General features: G+C 44.7%; 1 protein-coding gene across 2 annotated transcripts in view; it reads left to right on the top strand.

Annotated features, from left to right (window-relative positions):
* Positions 1-24,744, top strand: part of SLC38A4 (solute carrier family 38 member 4) — a 209,152-nt gene that overhangs the window by 101,226 nt on the left and 83,182 nt on the right. The window contains exons 1-4 of one of the 2 annotated variants that reach the window (XM_063927358.1): positions 18,139-18,222; positions 21,182-21,410; positions 22,549-22,642; positions 24,605-24,720. In XM_063927358.1, the coding sequence (XP_063783428.1) occupies positions 21,292-21,410; positions 22,549-22,642; positions 24,605-24,720 (329 nt within the window). In that variant the 5' untranslated portion in view covers positions 18,139-18,222; positions 21,182-21,291. Of the gene's footprint in view, positions 1-18,138; positions 18,223-21,181; positions 21,411-22,548; positions 22,643-24,604; positions 24,721-24,744 lie in introns of those variants that run through there. The other variant, XM_063927359.1, reaches the window with a different exon arrangement.

The following is a 24,744-nucleotide window of genomic DNA, read 5'->3' as shown; positions in this document are numbered from 1 at the left end:
TGCGGGAGAATGTGAAGGAGGAGCTGTTGACGGGTCACGTTCCGCTTGACTTGACAATTTTCTCACCAGCAGGTCTTTGAACCTCTGCAGACTTGTGTCTGCCGGAAAGAGAGATACAACGTAGGTTTTAAATCTAGGATCGAGCACGGTGGCCAAAATGTAGTGCTCTGATTTCAACAGATTGACCACCCGTGAATCCTGGTTAAGCGAATTAAGGGCTCCATCCACAAGTCCCACATGCCTAGCGGAATCGCTCTGTTTTAGCTCCTCCTTCAATGTCTCCAGCTTCTTCTGCAAAAGCCTGATGAGGGGAATGACCTGACTCAGGCTGGCAGTGTCTGAACTGACTTCACGTGTGGCAAGTTCAAAGGGTTGCAGAACCTTGCACAACGTTGAAATCATTCTCCACTGCGCTTGAGTCAGGTGCATTCCCCCTCCTTTGCCTTTATTGTAGGCAGATGTATAGGCTTGAATGGCCTTTTGCTGCTCCTCCATCCTCTGAAGCATATAGAGGTTTGAATTCCACCTCGTTACCACCTCTTGCTTCAGATGATGGCAGGGCAGGTTCAGGACTGTTTGCTGGTGCTCCAGTCTTCGGCACGCAGTGGCTGAATGCCGAAAGTGGCCCGCAATTCTTCGGGCCACCGACAGCATCTCTTGCACGCCCCTGTCGTTTTTTAAATAATTCAATGTATGTGCAAAACATGGGACGTGCTGGAATTAGCCCAGATGTAATGCACGCACAATATTGGTGGCGTTGTCCGATGTCACAAATCCCCAGGAGAGTCCAATTGGGGTAAGCCATTCTGCGATGATGTTCCTCAGTTTCCGTAAGAGGTTTTCAGCTGTGTGCCTCTTATGGAAAGCGGTGATACAAAGTGTAGCCTGCCTAGGAACGAGTTGGCGTTTGCGAGATGCTGCTACTGGTGCCGCCGCTGCTGTTCTTGCTGCGGGAGGCAATACATCTACCCAGTGGGCTGTCACAGTCATATAGTCCTGAGTCTGCCCTGCTTCACTTGTCCACATGTCCGTGGTTAAGTGGACATTGGGTACAACTGCATTTTTTAGGACCCTGGTGACTCTTTTTCTGACGTCTGTGTACATTTTCAGTATCGCCTGCCTAGAGAAATGGAACCTAGATGGTATTTGGTACCGGGGACACAGTACCTCAATCAAGTCTCTAGTTCCCTGTGAATTAACGGTGGATACTGGAAACACGTTTCTCACCACCCAGGCTGCCAAGGCCTGAGTTATCCGCTTTGCAGCAGGATGACTGCTGTGATATTTCATCTTCCTCGCAAAGGACTGTTGGACAGTCAGTTGCTTACTGGAAGTAGTACAAGTGGTCTTCCGACTTCCCCTCTGGGATGACGATCGACTCCCAGCAGCAACAACAGCAGCGCCAGCAGCAGTAGGCGTTACACTCAAGGATGCATCGGAGGAATCCCAGGCAGGAGAGGACTCGTCAGACTTGACAGTGACATGGCCTGCAGGACTATTGGCTTTCCTGTCTAAGGAGGAAATTGACACTGAGGGAGTTGGTGGTGTGGTTTGCAGGAGCTTGGTTACAAGAGGAAAGGATTTAGTGGTCAGTGGACTGCTTCCGCTGTCATCCAAAGTTTTTGAACTTGTCACTGACTTCTGATGAATGCGGTCCAGGTGACGTATAAGGGAGGATGTTCCTAGGTGGTTAACGTCCTTACCCCTACTTATTACAGCTTGACAAAGGCAACACACGGCTTGACACCAGTTGTCCGCATTTCTGTTGAAATAATTCCACCCCGAAGAGGTGATTTTTTTGGTATTTTGACGAGGCATGTCAATGGCCATATTCGTCCCACGGACAACAGGTGTCTCCCCGGGTGCCTGACTTAAACATACCACCTCACCATCAGAATCCTCCTTGTCAATTTCTTCCCCAGCGCCAGCAACACCTATATCCTCATCCTGGTGTACTTCAACAGTGACATCTTCAATTTGACTATCAGGAACTGGACTGCGGGTGCTCCTTCCAGCACTTGCAGGGGGCGTGCAAATGGTGGAAGGCGCAACCTCTTCCCGTCCAGTGTTGGGAAGGTCAGGCATCGCAACCGACACAATTGGACTCTCCTTGGGGATTTGTGATTTAGAAGAATGCAAAGTTCTTTGCTGTGCTTTTGCCATCTTAACTCTTTTAAGTTTTCTAGCGAGAGGATGAGTGCTTCCATCCTCATGTGAAGCTGAACAACTAGCCATGAACATAGGCCAGGCCCTCAGCCGTTCCTTGCCACTCCATGTCGTAAATGGCACATTGGCAAGTTTACGCTTCTCCTCAGACAATTTTGATTTAGATTTTTGGGTCATTTTACTGAGCTTTATTTTTATTTTATTTTACATGCTCTCTACTATGACATTGGGCATTGGCCTTGGCAGGCGACGTTGATGGCATTTCATCGTCTCGGCCATGACTAGTGGCAGCAGCTTCAGCACGAGGTGGAAGTGGATCTTGATCTTTCCCTATTTTATCCTCCACATTTTTGTTCTCCATTTTTTAATGTGTGGAATTATATGCCAGCAATATATCAATAGCAATGGCCTACTACTATATATACTGCGCACAACTGAAATGCACCACAGGTATGGATGGATAGTATACTTGACGACACAGAGGTAGGTAGAGCAGTGGCCTACTGTACCGTACTGCTATATATTATATACTGGTGGTCAGCAAACTGTGCAAAACTGAAATGCACCACAGGTATGGATGGATAGTATACTTGACGACACAGAGGTAGGTAGAGCAGTGGCCTTCTGTACCGTACTGCTATATATTATATACTGGTGGTCAGCAAACTGTGCAAAACTGAAATGCACCACAGGTATGGATGGATAGTATACTTGACGACACAGAGGTAGGTAGAGCATTGGCCTTCAGTACCGTACTGCTATATATTATATACTGGTGGTCAGCAAACTGTCCAAAACTGAAATGCACCACAGGTATGGATGGATAGTATACTTGACGACACAGAGGTAGGTAGAGCAGTGGCCTTCTGTACCGTACTGCTATATATTATATACTGGTGGTCAGCAAACTGCAAAACTGAAAAGCACCACAGGTATGGATGGATAGTATACTTGACGACACAGAGGTAGGTAGAGCAGTGGCCTACTGTACCGTACTGCTATATATTATATACTGGTGGTCAGCAAACTGTGCAAAACTGAAAAGCACCACAGGTATGGATGGATAGTATACTTGACGACACAGAGGTAGGTAGAGCAGTGGCCTACTGTACCGTACTGCTATATATTATATACTGGTGGTCAGCAAACTGTCCAAAACTGAAATGCACCACAGGTATGGATGGATAGTATACTTGACGACACAGAGGTAGGTAGAGCAGTGGCCTACTGTACCGTACTGCTATATATTATATACTGGTGGTCAGCAAACTGCAAAACTGAAAAGCACCACAGGTATGGATGGATAGTATACTTGACGACACAGAGGTAGGTAGAGCAGTGGCCTACTGTACCGTACTGCTATATATTATATACTGGTGGTCAGCAAACTGTGCAAAACTGAAAAGCACCACAGGTATGGATGGATAGTATACTTGACGACACAGAGGTAGGTAGAGCATTGGCCTTCTGTACCGTACTGCTATATATTATATACTGGTGGTCAGCAAACTGTGCAAAACTGAAATGCACCACAGGTATGGATGGATAGTATACTTGACGACACAGAGGTAGGTAGAGCATTGGCCTTCTGTACCGTACTGCTATATATTATATACTGGTGGTCAGCAAACTGTCCAAAACTGAAATGCACCACAGGTATGGATGGATAGTATACTTGACGACACAGAGGTAGGTAGAGGATCCAAACCCGCTCATCACTAATTTTCACTAAGCGAAACACAGTACTGTATAATGAAACATGTTTCAAGAAAATGAAACCAAACTAATCTCCTATATAATAGCTAAGATCTGTGACTCTGTGACTTTGTGTCTAACATTGGGCGTGGCTAGGAGCTCTCATCGGGTTAGCAACAGGTCTATCACACCCAGTCCACAGCTGATTGGGCGAGAAACTAGAGATGAGCGGGTTCGGTTTCTCTGAATCCGAACCCGCCAGAACTTCATGTTTTTTTTCACGGGTCCGAGCGACTCGGATCTTCCCGCCTTGCTCGGTTAACCCGAGCGCGCCCGAACGTCATCCTGACGCTGTCGGATTCTCGCGAGGCTCGGATTCTATCGCGAGACTCGGATTCTATATAAGGAGCCGCGCGTCGCCGCCATTTTCACACGTGCATTGAGATTGATAGGGAGAGGACGTGGCTGGCGTCCTCTCCATTTAGATTATAAGAGACTGAGAGAGATTTACTGGAGCTGACTAGGAGGAGTACTGTTACTGTAGAAGTGTAGAGACTGAGTGGAGAGAGTTTACTAGTGAGGACAGTGCAGTTTACTTTATAATCCGTTCTCTGCCTGAAAAAAGCGATACACAGCACACAGTGACTCAGTCACATACCATATCTGTGTGCACTGCTCAGGCTCAGGCCAGTGTGCTGCATCATCTATTATCTATATATAATATTATATATATCTGTCTGACTGCTCAGCTCACACAGCTTATAATTGTGGGGGAGACTGGGGAGCACTACTGCAGTGCCAGTTATAGGTTATAGCAGGAGCCAGGAGTACATAATATATTATATAGTGAGTGACCACCAGACACACAGTGCAGTTTATTTAATATATCCGTTCTCTGCCTGAAAAAAGCGATACACACAGTGACTCAGTCAGTCACATACCATATCTGTGTGCACTGCTCAGGCTCAGGCCAGTGTGCTGCATCATCTATATATATTATATATCTGTCTGACTGCTCAGCTCACACAGCTTATAATTGTTGGGGAGACTGGGGAGAACTACTGCAGTGCCAGTTATAGGTTATAGCAGGAGCCAGGAGTACATAATATTATATTAAAATTAAACAGTGCACACTTTTGCTGCAGGAGTGCCACTGCCAGTGTGACTAGTGACCAGTGACCTGACCACCAGTATATATATTAGTAGTATACTATCTCTTTATCAACCAGTCTATATTAGCAGCAGACACAGTACAGTGCGGTAGTTCACGGCTGTGGCTACCTCTGTGTCGGCACTCGGCAGCCCGTCCATAATTGTATATACCACCTAACCGTGGTTTTTTTTTCTTTCTTTATACATACATACTAGTTACGAGTATACTATCTCTTTATCAACCAGTCTATATATTAGCAGCAGACACAGTACAGTGCGGTAGTTCACGGCTGTGGCTACCTCTGTGTCGGCACTCGGCAGCCCGTCCATAATTGTATATACCACCTAACCGTGGTTTTTTTTTCTTTCTTTATAGTCATACTAGTTACGAGTATACTATCTCTTTATCAACCAGTCTATATTAGCAGCAGACACAGTACAGTGCGGTAGTTCACGGCTGTGGCTACCTCTGTGTCGGCACTCGGCAGCCCGTCCATAATTGTATATACCACCTAACCGTGGTTTTTTTTTCTTTCTTTATACATACATACTAGTTACGAGTATACTATCTCTTTATCAACCAGTCTATATTAGCAGCAGACACAGTACAGTGCGGTAGTTCACGGCTGTGGCTACCTCTGTGTCGGCACTCGGCAGCCCGTCCATAATTGTATATACCACCTAACCGTGTTTTTTTTTTCTTTCTTTATACATACATACTAGTTACGAGTATACTATCTCTTTATCAACCAGTCTATATATTAGCAGCAGACACAGTACAGTGCGGTAGTTCACGGCTGTGGCTACCTCTGTGTCGGCACTCGGCAGCCCGTCCATAATTGTATATACCACCTAACCGTGGTTTTTTTTTCTTTCTTTATACATACATACTAGTTACGAGTATACTATCTCTTTATCAACCAGTCTATATTAGCAGCAGACACAGTACAGTGCGGTAGTTCACGGCTGTGGCTACCTCTGTGTCGGCACTCGGCAGCCCGTCCATAATTGTATATACCACCTAACCGTGGTTTTTTTTTCTTTCTTTATACATACATACTAGTTACGAGTATACTATCTCTTTATCAACCAGTCTATATTAGCAGCAGACACAGTACAGTGCGGTAGTTCACGGCTGTGGCTACCTCTGTGTCGGCACTCGGCAGCCCGTCCATAATTGTATATACCACCTAACCGTGGTTTTTTTTTCTTTCTTTATACATACATACTAGTTACGAGTATACTATCTCTTTATCAACCAGTCTATATATTAGCAGCAGACACAGTACAGTGCGGTAGTTCACGGCTGTGGCTACCTCTGTGTCGGCACTCGGCAGCCCGTCCATAATTGTATATACCACCTAACCGTGGTTTTTTTTTCTTTCTTTATAGTCATACTAGTTACGAGTATACTATCTCTTTATCAACCAGTCTATATTAGCAGCAGACACAGTACAGTGCGGTAGTTCACGGCTGTGGCTACCTCTGTGTCGGCACTCGGCAGCCCGTCCATAATTGTATATACCACCTAACCGTGTTTTTTTTTTCTTTCTTTATACATACATACTAGTTACGAGTATACTATCTCTTTATCAACCAGTCTATATTAGCAGCAGACACAGTACAGTGCGGTAGTTCACGGCTGTGGCTACCTCTGTGTCGGCACTCGGCAGCCCGTCCATAATTGTATATACCACCTAACCGTGGTTTTTTTTTCTTTCTTTATACATACATACTAGTTACGAGTATACTATCTCTTTATCAACCAGTCTATATATTAGCAGCAGACACAGTACAGTGCGGTAGTTCACGGCTGTGGCTACCTCTGTGTCGGCACTCGGCAGCCCGTCCATAATTGTATACTAGTAACCAATCCATCCATCTCCATTGTTTACCTGAGGTGCCTTTTAGTTGTGCCTAATAAAATATGGAGAACAAAAATGTTGAGGTTCCAAAATTAGGGAAAGATCAAGATCCACTTCCACCTCGTGCTGAAGCTGCTGCCACTAGTCATGGCCGAGACGATGAAATGCCAGCAACGTCGTCTGCCAAGGCCGATGCCCAATGTCATAGTACAGAGCATGTCAAATCCAAAACACCAAATATCAGTAAAAAAAGGACTCCAAAACCTAAAATAAAATTGTCGGAGGAGAAGCGTAAACTTGCCAATATGCCATTTACCACACGGAGTGGCAAGGAACGGCTGAGGCCCTGGCCTATGTTCATGGCTAGTGGTTCAGCTTCACATGAGGATGGAAGCACTCAGCCTCTCGCTAGAAAAATGAAAAGACTCAAGCTGGCAAAAGCAGCACAGCAAAGAACTGTGCATTCTTCGAAATCCCAAATCCACAAGGAGAGTCCAATTGTGTCGGTTGCGATGCCTGACCTTCCCAACACTGGACGTGAAGAGCATGCGCCTTCCACCATTTGCACGCCCCCTGCAAGTGCTGGAAGGAGCACCCGCAGTCCAGTTCCTGATAGTCAGATTGAAGATGTCAGTGTTGAAGTACACCAGGATGAGGAGGATATGGGTGTTGCTGGCGCTGGGGAGGAAATTGACCAGGAGGATTCTGATGGTGAGGTGGTTTGTTTAAGTCAGGCACCCGGGGAGACACCTGTTGTCCGTGGGAGGAATATGGCCGTTGACATGCCAGGTGAAAATACCAAAAAAATCAGCTCTTCGGTGTGGAGGTATTTCACCAGAAATGCGGACAACAGGTGTCAAGCCGTGTGTTCCCTTTGTCAAGCTGTAATAAGTAGGGGTAAGGACGTTAACCACCTCGGAACATCCTCCCTTATACGTCACCTGCAGCGCATTCATAATAAGTCAGTGACAAGTTCAAAAACTTTGGGTGACAGCGGAAGCAGTCCACTGACCAGTAAATCCCTTCCTCTTGTAACCAAGCTCACGCAAACCACCCCACCAACTCCCTCAGTGTCAATTTCCTCCTTCCCCAGGAATGCCAATAGTCCTGCAGGCCATGTCACTGGCAATTCTGACGAGTCCTCTCCTGCCTGGGATTCCTCCGATGCATCCTTGCGTGTAACGCCTACTGCTGCTGGCGCTGCTGTTGTTGCCGCTGGGAGTCGATGGTCATCCCAGAGGGGAAGTCGTAAGCCCACTTGTACTACTTCCAGTAAGCAATTGACTGTTCAACAGTCCTTTGCGAGGAAGATGAAATATCACAGCAGTCATCCTACTGCAAAGCGGATAACTGAGGCCTTGACAACTATGTTGGTGTTAGACGTGCGTCCGGTATCCGCCGTTAGTTCACAGGGAACTAGACAATTTATTGAGGCAGTGTGCCCCCGTTACCAAATACCATCTAGGTTCCACTTCTCTAGGCAGGCGATACCGAGAATGTACACGGACGTCAGAAAAAGACTCACCAGTGTCCTAAAAAATGTAGTTGTACCCAATGTCCACTTAACCACGGACATGTGGACAAGTGGAGCAGGGCAGGGTCAGGACTATATGACTGTGACAGCCCACTGGGTAGATGTATGGACTCCCGCCGCAAGAACAGCAGCGGCGGCACCAGTAGCAGCATCTCGCAAACGCCAACTCTTTCCTAGGCAGGCTACGCTTTGTATCACCGCTTTCCAGAATACGCACACAGCTGAAAACCTCTTACGGCAACTGAGGAAGATCATCGCGGAATGGCTTACCCCAATTGGACTCTCCTGTGGATTTGTGGCATCGGACAACGCCAGCAATATTGTGTGTGCATTAAATATGGGCAAATTCCAGCACGTCCCATGTTTTGCACATACCTTGAATTTGGTGGTGCAGAATTTTAAAAAAAACGACAGGGGCGTGCAAGAGATGCTGTCGGTGGCCAGAAAAATTGCGGGACACTTTCGGCGTACAGGCACCACGTACAGAAGACTGGAGCACCACCAAAAACTACTGAACCTGCCCTGCCATCATCTGAAGCAAGAAGTGGTAACGAGGTGGAATTCAACCCTCTATATGCTTCAGAGGTTGGAGGAGCAGCAAAAGGCCATTCAAGCCTATACAATTGAGCACGATATAGGAGGTGGAATGCACCTGTCTCAAGTGCAGTGGAGAATGATTTCAACGTTGTGCAAGGTTCTGATGCCCTTTGAACTTGCCACACGTGAAGTCAGTTCAGACACTGCCAGCCTGAGTCAGGTCATTCCCCTCATCAGGCTTTTGCAGAAGAAGCTGGAGGCATTGAAGAAGGAGCTAAAAGGGAGCGATTCCGCTAGGCATGTGGGACTTGTGGATGCAGCCCTTAATTCGCTTAACAAGGATTCACGGGTGGTCAATCTGTTGAAATCAGAGCACTACATTTTGGCCACCGTGCTCGATCCTAGATTTAAAGCCTACCTTGGATCTCTCTTTCCGGCAGACACAAGTCTGCTGGGGTTGAAAGATCTGCTGGTGACAAAATTGTCAAGTCAAGCGGAACGCGACCTGTCAACATCTCCTCCTTCACATTCTCCCGCAACTGGGGGTGCGAGGAAAAGGCTCAGAATTCCGAGCCCACCCGCTGGCGGTGATGCAGGGCAGTCTGGAGCGACTGCTGATGCTGACATCTGGTCCGGACTGAAGGACCTGACAACGATTACGGACATGTCGTCTACTGTCACTGCATATGATTCTCTCAACATTGATAGAATGGTGGAGGATTATATGAGTGACCGCATCCAAGTAGGCACGTCACACAGTCCGTACTTATACTGGCAGGAAAAAGAGGCAATTTGGAGGCCCTTGCACAAACTGGCTTTATTCTACCTAAGTTGCCCTCCCACAAGTGTGTACTCCGAAAGAGTGTTTAGTGCCGCCGCTCACCTTGTCAGCAATCGGCGTACGAGGTTACATCCAGAAAATGTGGAGAAGATGATGTTCATTAAAATTAATTATAATCAATTCCTCCGCGGAGACATTGACCAGCAGCAATTGCCTCCACAAAGTACACAGGGAGCTGAGATGGTGGATTCCAGTGGGGACGAATTGATAATCTGTGAGGAGGGGGATGTACACGGTGATATATCGGAGGGTGAAGATGAGGTGGACATCTTGCCTCTGTAGAGCCAGTTTGTGCAAGGAGAGATTAATTGCTTCTTTTTTGGGGGGGGTCCAAACCAACCCGTCATATCAGTCACAGTCGTGTGGCAGACCCTGTCACTGAAATGATGGGTTGGTTAAAGTGTGCATGTCCTGTTTTGTTTATACAACATAAGGGTGGGTGGGAGGGCCCAAGGACAATTCCATCTTGCACCTCTTTTTTCTTTTCTTTTTCTTTGCATCATGTGCTGATTGGGGAGGGTTTTTTGGAAGGGACATCCTGCGTGACACTGCAGTGCCACTCCTAGATGGGCCCGGTGTTTGTGTCGGCCACTAGGGTCGCTAATCTTACTCACACAGTCAGCTACCTCATTGCGCCTCTTTTTTTCTTTGCGTCATGTGCTGTTTGGGGAGGGTTTTTTGGAAGGGACATCCTGCGTGACACTGCAGTGCCACTCCTAGATGGGCCCGGTGTTTGTGTCGGCCACTAGGGTCGCTAATCTTACTCACACAGCTACCTCATTGCGCCTCTTTTTTTCTTTGCGTCATGTGCTGTTTGGGGAGGGTTTTTTGGAAGGGACATCCTGCATGACACTGCAGTGCCACTCCTAGATGGGCCCGGTGTTTGTGTCGGCCACTAGGGTCGCTAATCTTACTCACACAGCTACCTCATTGCGCCTCTTTTTTTCTTTGCGTCATGTGCTGTTTGGGGAGGGTTTTTTGGAAGGGCCATCCTGCGTGACACTGCAGTGCCACTCCTAGATGGGCCCGGTGTTTGTGTCGGCCACTAGGGTCGCTAATCTTACTCACACAGCTACCTCATTGCGCCTCTTTTTTTCTTTGCGTCATGTGCTGTTTGGGGAGGGTTTTTTGGAAGGGACATCCTGCGTGACACTGCAGTGCCACTCCTAGATGGGCCCGGTGTTTGTGTCGGCCACTAGGGTCGCTTATCTTACTCACACAGCGACCTCGGTGCAAATTTTAGGACTAAAAATAATATTGTGAGGTGTGAGGTATTCAGAATAGACTGAAAATGAGTGTAAATTATGGTTTTTGAGGTTAATAATACTTTGGGATCAAAATGACCCCCAAATTCTATGATTTAAGCTGTTTTTTAGTGTTTTTTGAAAAAAACACCCGAATCCAAAACACACCCGAATCCGACAAAAAAAATTCGGTGAGGTTTTGCCAAAACGCGTTCGAACCCAAAACACGGCCGCGGAACCGAACCCAAAACCAAAACACAAAACCCGAAAAATTTCAGGCGCTCATCTCTACGAGAAACGCCCTCTCACACAGGTTTCATCCAATGGGAGGCTCTGCCCTTTGGCTGCTGTGTGTTCCCAGAGCACGATTAACAATGGGGCTGATGGACCTGCAGCTCCAGGTCCAGACCACAAAATAGGCACCCTGCATCTACAGCAACATACCCTACAACAATTTATACATAAAAATTGGAATAAATTTGAAAAGGAGGCGTGGCCAAAGGTAATGTGGAGTGGCCACTCCCCTTTTCCTATACTGTCAATGGAAGTTTGGAAAACCAAAAATCGGTACAGACCATAAAAAAAGGTACTGTACTTGCCAAAAACGTACATGGAGGGTAGGCCATTGCATCTGCAGCAAGTCTCTGCGCTGTAGATAGGGGGAACAAAATTATTTTACTGCAGCGTCCTATGTCCTGATGCCAGTCCGCCTGTCCCCTTTGGCATCAACAATCCCTACTCCCTAGCCGCGGCGCAGGTGGAACAAAAGCTGCTGCGGCCACTGGCATAGATGTGTATGAAAGCGGCGCAGCAGAAGGCTTTCATAGCCCTCCCTGCGCTGCATACTCTCTGAGCCCCGGAGCCTCCTCTGCGCTTGATGTCACAGAAGTGCCTCCTCGCCATAGCCGCACCCAGATCCCCAGAGGCCCAACTCCGCAACACAGCACCTGGGCTGCCGGCCTGGAAGCCCCGAGATGGCTAATGTAACGGATAGAGTGGGTGATATCGCGGAGGGTAATGTCTGGACGCTGAATCAATGTAAAAGGTGACAGTGCTGTGCAGTGCAGTGGGTATGCAGTGTCACTGACACTGCACAGCACTCTCACCTTTTACATTGATTCAGCGAGTCAGTCAGTTCTACCAGCCAGTCACTATTGTTAGCACCGGTGTCCCAACGCGCCACATTACAGGGAAGTAGACGCGCTAAATAAACTACAGCTCCCAGCAGCCCTTAGCGCCAAAGCATTCTGGTGCTAAGGCCTGTTGGGAGCTGTAGTTTATTGAGTGTATCTTCTTCCCTGTAATGCGAAGCGTTGGGACACCGGCGCTAACAATAGTGACTGGCTGCTTGGCTGCTGTGCGAGTTTCTGGGAGAGCAACTGCCAAAGGGAGGACATCAGCTTTGCTGCTTCCAGGAGGAGAAGCAGGAGAAGCATTATCCGCCTCTCCCCCACTCGCAGTACCTCCGGGCCCCATCCACTGCACCCCCACGCACCTCCCTCCACCTTCTATGGTGGCTCCGGACCCCCTCCCCCACCCGCAGCACCCCTGCACCCGACCCTCCCCCATCTGCGGCACCACCGCACCCACCCCTCCCCCACCCACGGCACCCCCGCAACTGATCCTTCCCCACCCACAGTGGCCCCAGACACCCTCCCCCACCCGTGGCACCACCGTACCAGCCCCTCCCCCACCCGCGCCACCACCGCAACCCCCAGATCCCTTTCCTCCATCCGCGTCTCCCCTGCACCCGCCACTCCCCCTACCACAGCACCTACTAGGTGATTCAGCAGGCCCTGCGTGCACTGTTCACGCCGTTGCAAGGGGCTACTACCCCTTAACCATCGCACGACCTTTGTCTGTGCAATATTTAACCACTCACACAATTATGATTGGAGGTAATGCTCCATATAATACAAATATTGCACGCCACAAGGGCGTACAAGGGTTAAGGGGGCGTAGCCCCTTACGACGGTGTGAAGAGCACCCGTAGGGTGCGATGAATCACCTAGTTTTTATATAATATTTGAACCTAATAGTGAATGGGTATTTCATTAGCATAACAAATGCTACATCTAAGGGTACATGATAAATACCAGATGCATATGGTGCTGGGGCAGAGTAGCACCCATCTTCTGATTCTTACAACTTTGTGTGTACATCTATGATATCTCCTGCGTTACCCTTATAATGAATAAATGTTGGCAAAAATGCAGGCATGTTGCAACCGCTTTCGAGACATGTCTGCCTACATCTATGATCCCATAGGCACAAAAAATGGTGCCAGCATCTCAGTTCCGCAGCCATTCTGCACAACCATAGTGTTACTCAGGGAGTCTGTTATGGAAGGATCTGAGACCATTTTATGCTTATTTGTATGCAGTTACTTGGATTTGCGATGCCGCCAGTGTGCATCTTAATACTTCCCCAGATGGCCACAGCATCAGCATAGTTTCGTACACCCGCTATGTATGGGATCACAGCTGCTAATGCATTAGTGTACATCTATGACTCTCATTAGTGACATCTCAGTTTGCAATCTGATTTCCCAAAATGTATAAAACAGGCGCTATGTCAGAGCTGTAACTACGTGTGTGCCAGGTGTGCCTGGCATACAGCGCAGTCGCCCTGAGGGCGCAACTGGCCTCATCCATATGGCTTTAGTCAGCGGCATTGTAATGAGTGAAACTGACTCACTACAAGCTGCCTGAGAGGAGAGGAGCAGCGCTGGAGGCAGGGAAGAAGAAGGAGGAGGAGGGGGAGGAGGGAGCCGCAGCAGTGCACTTTAATTGGTGGCGGCAGCGCTGCAGCTGTCCCTCTCCTTCCACATAGGCTGGCTGTCACCACTATGAATGCTGGAATGCGCTTCCCTCATCCCAGCATTCACAGCAGCGGCGGCCAGCCAATGTGGAAGGAGAGGGACAGCTACAGCGGCTCCACCACCATCTATTCTGTCTGTCTGCCGTAATGTGTACAAAGGGGGACTGTCTGCCGTAATGTGTAAAAAGGGGGACTGGCTACCGTAATGTGTAAAAAGTGGGACTATCTGCCGTAATGTGTAAGGGGGACTGACTGCCGTAATGTGTAAAAATGGGGACTGGCTGCCGTAATGTGTAAAAAGGGGAACTCTGTCTGCCGAAATGTGTAAAAAGGGAACACTGTCTGCCGTAATGTGTAAAAAAGGGGACGCTGTCTGCCGTAATGTGTAAAAAGGGGATGCTGTCTGCCATAATGTGTAAAAGGTAGACGCTGTCTGCCGTAATGTGTAAAAATTGGGACTGGCTGCCGTAATGTGTAAAAAGGGGGACTCTGTCTGCCGAAATGTGTAAAAAGGGAACGCTGTCTGCCGTAATGTGTAAAAAAGGGGACGCTGTCTGCCGTAATGTGTAAAAAAGGGGATGCTGTCTGCCGTAATGTGTAAAAAAGGGGACTCTGCCGTAATGTGTAAAAAGGGGGACTGTCTGCCATAATGTGTAAATAAGGGGACGCTGTCTGCTGTAATGTGTAAAAAGGGTGACTGTCTGTCATATGTAAAAAGGGGACGCTGTCTGCCGTAATGTGTAAAAGGTGGACTCTGTCTGCCGTAATGTATAAAAAGGGGGATTCTGTATGCCGTAATGTGTATAAAGGGGATGCTGTCTGCCGTAATATGTAAAAAGATGGACTGTCTGCCGTAATGTGTAAAAAAGGGGACTCTGTCTGCCGTAATGTGTAAAAGGTAGACTCTGTCTGCCGTAGTGTGTAAAAAGGGGGACGCTGTCTGCTGTAATGTATAAAAAGGGGACGCTGTCTGCCGTAATGTGTAAAAGGTGGACTCTGTCTGCCGTAATGTGTAAAAGGGGCTCTACCTGGTGTAGTGGTGCTACTGTGTTGGCGTAATTTGAATAATGGAGACTACTGTGCACCGTAATATGAATTGGTATTATGTTGTGGCCACACCCCTTCCCCCATGAAGCCACGCCCCTATATATTTTTCTGTGCACCTACGGTGCGCACTGCCCCTATTTTACGTAAAGGGGGGCGCCAATGGTGTTTCTTGCACACAGCGCTAAAATGTCTAGTTGCGGCACTGCGCTATGTACAGTATAAAAGTGTTGATACAAGATTATGCACTACAGTAGGTTTACGTTGCTATTTAGGCGAAGGACATTTTATTACTAAGATCATTTTCTTTTTCCAAGGATTATTACATTGTTGTAATCAGAACACAGTTGTGCATGATATTTTTAGATTTTGTTTGTTATAGGCAAATAACTATGACGCAATCCCACAGCATTAAGTCACAGACACTTGCTCAGCTCTTTCATTACCTGTGATGAACCTAGTCTGACACAGAGCCCATTATTTCTGGAAGCATTGCTTCTTCCCTTTGTTTTTCAATGCACATTTCACATGATGGAGGGTTCCTCTGGAGCACCAGATGCACAGGTGTGTGTGTTTAGGCTTTATGGATAATATCCCAGTTTATTCTGCTCAAGGACCAACCCTCTGCCAGATGTTTTATAAGCACATTTTTATGCACTTAGGTCTCACAACAAATCACAAGCTGTTTACATCTGTTATGCTTACCAATATTTCATTGCAAATATTTTCTCAGCTACTAAAGCTTTATAGTTTCTTCAGTTCTAAAGTTATCTACTTATCTTCTATCAGTAAGAGGACTTTAAACTTTTAACCTCCTTTACAGTATACACAGTATGCACGATAGTTTTATTTATTCCTACAAAACAACTGTCAGACTACGGAATTTGTTTCTATGCAAGTTAAACTGAAAAAGGTGTTTATGATTTACACCCGAGCCCACGCAGCTTTGGCTGCTTCTGTGTTATGCTCATTTTCCACCTGTAGCTTTATGGGCGTAACTGGGTAGTAACAAGTCTCACACACTGAGGTGTATTGAGTGCATGAATTGCAGGCTATACTGAGCTGTACATCTACAGGGTGATTTCAGAGATATCGCTTACACCAAGCTTAGATCTGGTATAAGTGTGCACTAATAATGATAACGGCTATGAAAGCAATCATATGGAGAGGGTAGCATAGAGCCGTACATTAAAGCATAATGTGTGCGCAAATGTCTTAATTTAGGGCCAGATTCGGATGTGGTTGTTATTGCACAAGGAAGAGACTGTGCAATAACACACAACTAAAATTCAAAGCAGGAGGCGTCTCTAGGAAAGAAGAAAGATAATGTACCTCCGTTGCGCACGAAAGGAGCAGATAGAAAATATCACCAGATGCTATCACCACCTGGACATAAACTTAATAATATAGAAAAGGAAATTATCAGCGCTCGACTGGTAGGTAATCAATGCTGGGTTCAGTGGTGCGTGATAATACACTAAAATCAATCACAAAATACTCCCCTGTTCAGATGAAAGGAATAAGTTCAACCTTCTGTTAAGAATAGTATAAGTAGTACTTCTCCCTTAAATAATTTACCGGTACAGGACTTCAACAAAAGAGGGGATATTCTCCAAATGATACAAAAAGTCTTACCAGATGGTACAGGAGATGGAAGTTCCCAAAAAGTCACTGGATGTTCTCTGCAGGCACCGCACCAACGCGTTTCGACCAGATGTTCTTTATCAAGGGACTTTTCCCAAGACCTTTTACATCACTCCCAGTGGTCCTTTAGAGATGGAGACTTATCAACATTTCCTGTATGAAAAACTGGATGCCTGTTATTACATTGAGATTACATTGATGGTCAGTATTATTGGATGAGCAGTGGGTACTGCGATAAAGGTACCTTGATATGCAGATTACATAGAACAAAGAAGAAAACATTCATGTGAGCACCTTATCAGAAAGATACCTTTTATATGTTTATCGCCTCACTTTTAAGTAAGAAAAAAAGTGAGCAGCTTTTTTCGGGTGAATTGCACATGTTGAACCTCTAAAAATCATTAGGAAATTACCAACGCATATGAATACTGGTTCATTATAAACCAGCTGTACAGTATATACACTTTCATATAATATCTGAAAGATTTTACACTATGTGTGATTTACCTCTCTCTTCATGTGTACCAGTTGCAGAATATCCCCTCTTTTGTTGAAGTCCTGTACCGGCAAAGGATTTATACTATTCTTCTTAACAGAAGGTTGAACATAGTCTTTTCATCTGAACATGGGAGTATTTTGTGTTTGATTTTAGTGTATTATTACGCACCACTGAATCCTGCATTGATTACTGTACCTACAAGTGGAGCGCTGAGAATTTCCCTTTCTGTTATCTTATGTCTATAGGAAATAGACACCTCCTGCATGCATCTGCAATATGTTGTGTTTGAATACGCAGCAATGGACCACCATCGTGACAATCGGATGTGATGGTCACAGCACTTGGACAGTCTGTGTAAGCAGAGCTTTCTCAAACTGGCAATTGGACCCTCTTTGCCGAGTACATGATGCCTTCGTCCAACGATGCAGACCCTGGGCTCAGCATACCTACAAAATGGGGTTGACATGCTCACGATTTGTAGAATGGTCCTGGTAGCTGCCTACTCTCCGCCCCCCAAACATCACAGCAAGATAGTCATGCTGTAGCTAAGGGGTACTGTGAGCGATCGCACTGGATCCATTCTACACAAGTGCAGACCCCAAACCATCGGATTTGTATGTAAATAATCAGGTTTGCATAGAAATCTGAATGAGGCTTAGTTCCATGCATGCAATGCGAGTATAATTGCAGGCGTATGCAACTTTGAATTGCCCCCCTCGTCTCTAAGCCTCATTATCACTATTCAATGTTCTAGTGAGTCTACAATATATTGAAACCTTCATACAAGGTGTACAGTAAAGAGTAAAAGCTTCAAACATTCCTAGCCCATACTGTCAGGAGATGTATAGGTTAACAAGGGCATGTAATGTAGTCTAGTAAACTAATGGTTATCTATATTTGTTTCATGACCCATCCAGTTTTTTTTTGAAGATGTACAATGCCAAATTTATTGAGTACACAGTAGCTGGCGTAATCAGGTTTTATCTACAAAATCTGACGCAACTTGAATAGGCTTGGTCTTATATGTCCCTTCTGATTGGTCTAGAACATACACTCCCTCTTGTCTTTAAGTATTACACTGCTGAATGACACTAGAAACCTCTTCTATAGGTACAGTATAAGCAGCCAAAAAAACTATTTCTAAACTAGTTACCTAGAAAGTGTACAAACTGGATTTGAAGGTAAAATTCTGTTTTGTTTATTTTCCATGCTTCTTTGATTTTTATTTTAACTTATTATTTATAAATATTTTGTTTTATACATTTTATAATCAAAATTCATATGTATGTTTTAAGAGATGTGTTGATTTTATTTTGGTCTTTTGTATAAACCTGGTGCTAAATTAAATTATAACCTTATTTACTGACTTTTGATAAGCAGCTTCTTACTTTTAAGCTTTAACCAGTTACATTATTTGATATATTTAGTTGTCTTGTGTAAAAATGATTTTCTACTACATTACTTGCCTTTAAAAATGCCTGCATGCAGGCTATGATCTATTTCATATCTTATGTATTCAAAATTAGAGAAGTGCGGGTTCCGATTTACTCGGTTCTTAAGGCTAAAGTACCGCTAGTTCAGATTTATCTGAATTTTTCTTATTGGTTATTCAAAACACGTGACAGCCAGATAGGCAAAAAGATGCCGTTTTTGAAATCTGATTAAAACCGAATAAATCCGAATCCGCACATCTGTCATCTGTACATTATTTTTTCTATACTGTAGCTTATTCCTGAATTTTTAAATGATAAAGTAATAATACTTGCTTTTTTTGTGTATACAAACGTATTTTCTGTTACTGGTGTGGGAAATGTGATCAGCGTTTGTTATAGATGCAAATTTTAGGGCATTTTGGAGATTTGTGTAAAATCTTCTCTAAAAGTCCTTTGATACATTAAAGAGTTGCTTAATCCAATGAAGAGTCTGAAAACAATCAGATAATATTAGTCTTCATTTTTTTTGGATAAATATGCCCCTACTGTATATGTCACTTGTACTGTACATTCTAAAATCAGCAATTCAGAAAAGATTTTGAGATGTGTAAAAATATATATTTAAGTTGTGCATCTAATATTTGTATTATTAATATATCACAGACTATTCTGCCGTACATGCCATTCTCAGGCCAGTGTTTCCCAAATTCAGTCCTCAAGGCACCTTAAAAGTGAATGTTTTCCAGGTCTCCTCACAGAATCAAAATAATTAGAACTAATTGTGGATCTGTGAAAAAGTGTCAGTCAGTAATGAATACACCTGTGCTCCAACATGGAGATAAGGAAAACATGCACTGTTAGGGTGCCCTGAAGTCTGGATTTGGGAAACATTGAGTTAGGTGATATAAATATGAACGTTGTGGTCTTTGTCTAGAATATTAGAAGAATAAATGATTTTACAAGCAGATAACACATAAAGGAGTCCTTGTGCATTCAGACACATGGAAGTATACCAGGGAGGGTCATTGTAGCAACATTCGCTTTACGCAGCCACATCTGTGTCCATCTCTGACTTAGACCTATTATATTCATTGCTGGCAAAGCACAAAGGGTTACATTTTACTATTTTATTGTTATAACAAACGTCTACATGGTTGAACGTCGATTGTTATAAAAGTAGTTTTTCTATGTCAGATTTAATTACTGTATAATTTCTGTTTAGCTAATCATTTCTATATACAGATGCCACAATTGTTTAGGTAATTTTTTTTAAGCCACTTTGCGGGTGTGTCATTCAAGCATAGTCCTGCTCTGCTACCACCATAGCAGCACTGCCCATCTGGCACTTCTGGCAAATGCCAGAAGGGCTGATGACCTGATGGGCTGGTCTGGCATAAAAGCCTGGCTGAACAGCTCTTCTTGGCCGTACGGCACACAGAGGGACAGGGCTAGCTGAGTATCTATGCCTTTCGGCGCTTTGCTCAGCCACCCCAGCATACAGAGAGACAGGGGCTTGCCACAAAGCCAAGCCCCCCATGACTTGTGGCTTGCCCCTGTGAGACATGACTGCATCCCCTTGTCACGCGTAGATTCACTGAAAACCATCCCATTCACTATACATTGTTGGTTGCCACTTTGCACCACCTAGATCAGAGGTTCTCAAACTCTGTCCTCAGGACCCCACACAGTGCATGTTTTGCAGGTCTCCTCAAAGAATCGCAAGTTAAATAATTAGCTCCACCTGTGGACCTTTTAAAATGTGTCAGTGAGTAATTATTAATAATACACCTGTGCACCTGCTGGGTTACCTGCAAAACATGCACTGTGTGGGCTCCCGAGGACCGAGTTTGAGAACCTCTAACCTAGATAAAAGAATTTGCTTCACAAACAGTTTAAGTAACCTTAGGCAATGTAAATTATTCAGTAGACTAAAACCGGAGTTTCAAAAGTGGGTGGTGCTGGGAGGGGGGTTACCTAAGGTGACATACTGTATGCAATCGCACTGAACTATCCTGACTTGTGGGAGTGACATGGGAGTGTGGTGGGCATGTACAATTCTGTTACAGGCACGATGAGAGGAAACATGCTTCTGATGGATCTCTAGCACCTAGCGTGTGACTAATGCAAGTGCTGCTACTAATGACAGTTAATGGGCATACACACGGATCCTCGCATTAGCTAAATGCAGTCATGCATTAGCATATGGCAGTAATTCAGGCTTCCACGGCTGCCCGCAGATAGAGTCACTTTGGGGGATATTCAACTGTTTGAAAAGTCAGTTGGGTGTCTGTTTTTTCCTATCTAATAGACAGGGAAAAAACAAACACCCAACCGACTTTTCAAACATTTGAATTCCCCCCTTTGTGTCTGACTCAGCCCCACAGCAAAACAAATCATTTTATATTTTCAATATTATATTAATGTATTCTGTAGTAAAATGAACATGTTTTATTATAACATTCCAAGTGTGTAGTTTAAATGGCAAAATTCTATTACAAATAACCAGGTTAGCTAAATAACTTTTAACGCACACAAAAGAAATATATACAGTAGTTCAATGTAGTTCATTAGTTGGTCTATTGCATTTCAGTTCATATAATACTGTAGATAAGCTGAAAAGGCTTTCAGGATTTTCACGGCACAGAGGAAGATCAATTAGTAATCAACACTCATCTGAGAAATTGCTTTCTTTATGTCTTGTTTGCAGAACATAGTGTGCTGGAGCCAATAAATGGTGCGATAAGCCCTAATAAGAACACTAGTATTTGTTCTGAAGTAAAAAGTGGGAGTCTGTTCATTGACTGCTGACTGTTTAAAATGGACCGCATGGAGCTGCAAAGAGTCAACACGGATCTTGATGATGACAGCAACAGTGGAGAGAGCACTGAAGATGGATATTGCAAAGATATAGACTGTGAGAAAGTTACTATAAGCAGGTGGGGTTTTAAAATAAAGTGGACCTCAAATACATTAAAAAATAATGTATTCTACTGTTATTACAATATAGTTTGTCAATGTCGCAGTCAAGCACCTAAAGAATGATATTTTAACATTAGAGCATGTCATAAAATTCTATATTAAAAGCAAGTTAATGGAGTGATTCTGAGTTCATGCAGCTCCTCTCTATACATGAAGGTTTAAAGTTGAAGCTTAGAGAAACCATTCTGATTTATTGTAGTAGTTGGTGCACTGCCATACCTTTACTGGAATCATATCCTTCCCATAGCCTTATTTGTAAGACTTTTATCAAAGCCTACAATCCCTATGGGCATTTCACTTGTGACGCATCCCACCACTCTTCACAAGCACAACAGTGTTTATTAACAATATATGCTTGAAGTAAATCCCAAAGGACAGCTCGTGTGGTAAGAGCTGTCCTTTGTGATGATAGGACATCCAAGTTTATGACCCAGAGTTCAATCTGTGCATGAATGGGCTGATGCACGGGCCAAGAGGGGTGTTGGGAGGGATCCCTCTCAGGGGAAAAAATGTAAAAGAAGCACATAGATGTCTATTGGGTAACGCCATCTAAAGATGGTTTTGCCCACCGCATCCAAGCTCAGGGATGTATTGCATACTGGGGCTTGATGCATTTGCGATAAGTGGCCAAACCTCTGAAAATGCCATTTTCGGAGGTTTGGACGCATTTAAAGGTTGGTGCATTCCACTCTAGTATAACTACACTATAGCTATAAAAGTTACATTAAAATCCAAGAGTGATTTTCAGGATGGTCTTGTCTGTTTCATAACCATGATACTGAAAAATGCATTCAAGATTATCAGGGTCATTCCCAGGGGTCATTGTTGGACACTGTCTGAGGAACTGTCACTTTCTGCACAAAAGGCAGACTGCACCTACTGCCTACTTACATGTACTCACCTAACCACCTAGAGGTCTGCACAACCCCAAAGATCACTGCTTTTATAATTTTTTTGTTGTAGTATTACCTGGTTACCTTTGTACAATAAACACCTACTTACTGCATTCAAGTAAAAAGCATGACCAGTAAATCACATTTTTTATTTAATGCTAACATTGTAAATATGATGACATGTTATTGTTGCCTCATATAGTCAATATGTTGATGAGGAAGATGCTGAAAGTCAGAAGTTTCTGACAAATGGGATGGGTGGAAAGAAGAAATTGGAAGAATACACAGAGGAGAATGTAAGTATCACTGGTAGCTGAACTAACAGAATGATTGTGGGCTACAACACGTCATTGTAAATTATAAAGATTGTAAATGTTGATTTGTTTTTGTATTTTTATTTTTGTACAATTCTGTTACAAACTTACGGGTAAATTTAATGATGAAAATTGCCGCCATTATTGTGGCTAGAAATACAGTATTTGCTATTGGGCCTGATTCAGGTCACCAAAATTTTCTCAGTCGGGGCATCTGTGCGCATGCGCATGCGCAGGTCCTGTCCTGCATGTGCGCGAGCAGTTAATGCGATTGGGTCACATTAACTGAGAACTCCTCTGCCTGATTGATGGGCAGAGTCGTTCGCGGGGAGGTCGGGGGGCGTTTGTTGACCATTGTGGGTGCGGCGTGGAGGAAACGAGGGCTTGCCGGTGGCATTTTCGGGGCAGCTGCATGTCGTAACATGCAGATGCTCCGATCGACAAAATGACAGCGGGATTCCTGCGGCCATGCACTAATTGCAGTGCGAACGCAATTAGAGCGTGGTCGCAGTTGGTGGGCGGTGGGTAGCATGCTGGTCGACCTTGCCCTGCGATGGGCGGCCCGTAGAATGCAAAAATGACATTGCAAATTATGCTTTTTAGCAGAATTTGCAATCTATACTGAATAGGGTCCATTGTTTTGTAAACCATTATCCCAATCCAAAAATGTTGAAAATTCAGTAGATTTTTGTTGTTGAAATTTAAATGATTGCTCATAGTATGGGAGGTGCTGTGCTCTCACCAATCAGAGTACTCTCATTCATTCATTTCAATGGCAGTGTCTGCTCTTTCAGTCAGTTATCAGGACGTCTATGTTGGCAGGTTCAAAATCCACTGTTTAGTAAATCAGGCGTTTCAATACTTTTCATCCAGTTAAATTGGAATGACCAATTCTGTTAAGTGTGGTTTCTCAGCGGGACTGTGGCGCTGTGTGTTTAATAAATTCGTGAAATGCAGTCATGTCAGAAAACCCCATTGCAGTCCCACTGAAAAAGCAGAGTAATTTTTCTCCTTAGGCCAGAGGTTCTCAAACGTGGTCCTTAAGACATCCCAATGGTCCAGGTTTTTAGTGTATCCATGTTTCGCCACAGGTGACTTAATTAGCACCTCAGTTAATTTGATTTAACCTTCTGTGCTGAGCAATGGATATACCTAAACCTGAACTGTTGGGGTGCTTTGAGGACCACGTTTGAGAACCTCGGCCTTAAGGCCCATACACACTTGCCGATAAAATGAGCGACGTCGCTCATTTTCCCCCTCCCTGAGTAACGTCGCTCATTTTATCGACAAATGTGATGACCGATGCGCGGCCCCACGGGTCGGCAACGATCGTCACTGTCGGCAGTGCATGCATGCAGGATCTGGACTGTCGTCCAGGATCTGCATGCAAGGCTGGCTGAGGCGTGACGTCACTGAGCGATATGAGCGGTCATATCGCTCAGTGTGTACAGTCGGACGCCGACCGGCCGGCCCGGGAGGTGAAACATTAGACGACGTCGCTCATAGAGTGACATCGTCTAATGTGTACAGACATTTAGGTTCATCTTTAAATCTGTTCCTTTATATTACTTTTTTGCTGAATAACATTAATATGGTTAATAATAAATAAGACAAGATATTTACCACATTATCTGGCTTTTTATTTATGTAATTAAACTAAGCCCTATAATTTTATCTATGATGCCAGACTCAAATATCGAGTGTGGAATACTGTCCTTAACCCTGTGACATGATCATCTATGTTTCATTGACACAGTGAGTCTAAGCAAATGTAGAACAGTGTCAGTAAGTTTGAATTATGTGTAATTATTAACTCGCTACAGCTCTGCACACGTCATACAGAAAGGTCATCAGCTCATTGAGAAATCCATGACCTGTATTTTCAGGATATGTCTCTGTGCAGTTCTCAACTGTTATAACATCTGTCCTTATTTTTACCAAAAGCATCCTGGGACGACTTCAGTTGGAATATCGGTGTTCAACCTCAGCAATGCCATCATGGGCAGTGGAATTCTCGGACTTTCTTATGCCATGGCTAATACAGGCATCATACTGTTTTTGTGAGTAGTAGCGTATACACTAAA

Source organism: Pseudophryne corroboree, chromosome 6 (assembly GCF_028390025.1).
Source record: "Pseudophryne corroboree isolate aPseCor3 chromosome 6, aPseCor3.hap2, whole genome shotgun sequence".
NCBI lineage: Eukaryota > Metazoa > Chordata > Amphibia > Anura > Myobatrachidae > Pseudophryne > Pseudophryne corroboree.
The sequence above is the reverse complement of the archived record's forward strand: the minus strand, read 5'-3'. Positions and strand labels throughout refer to the sequence as shown.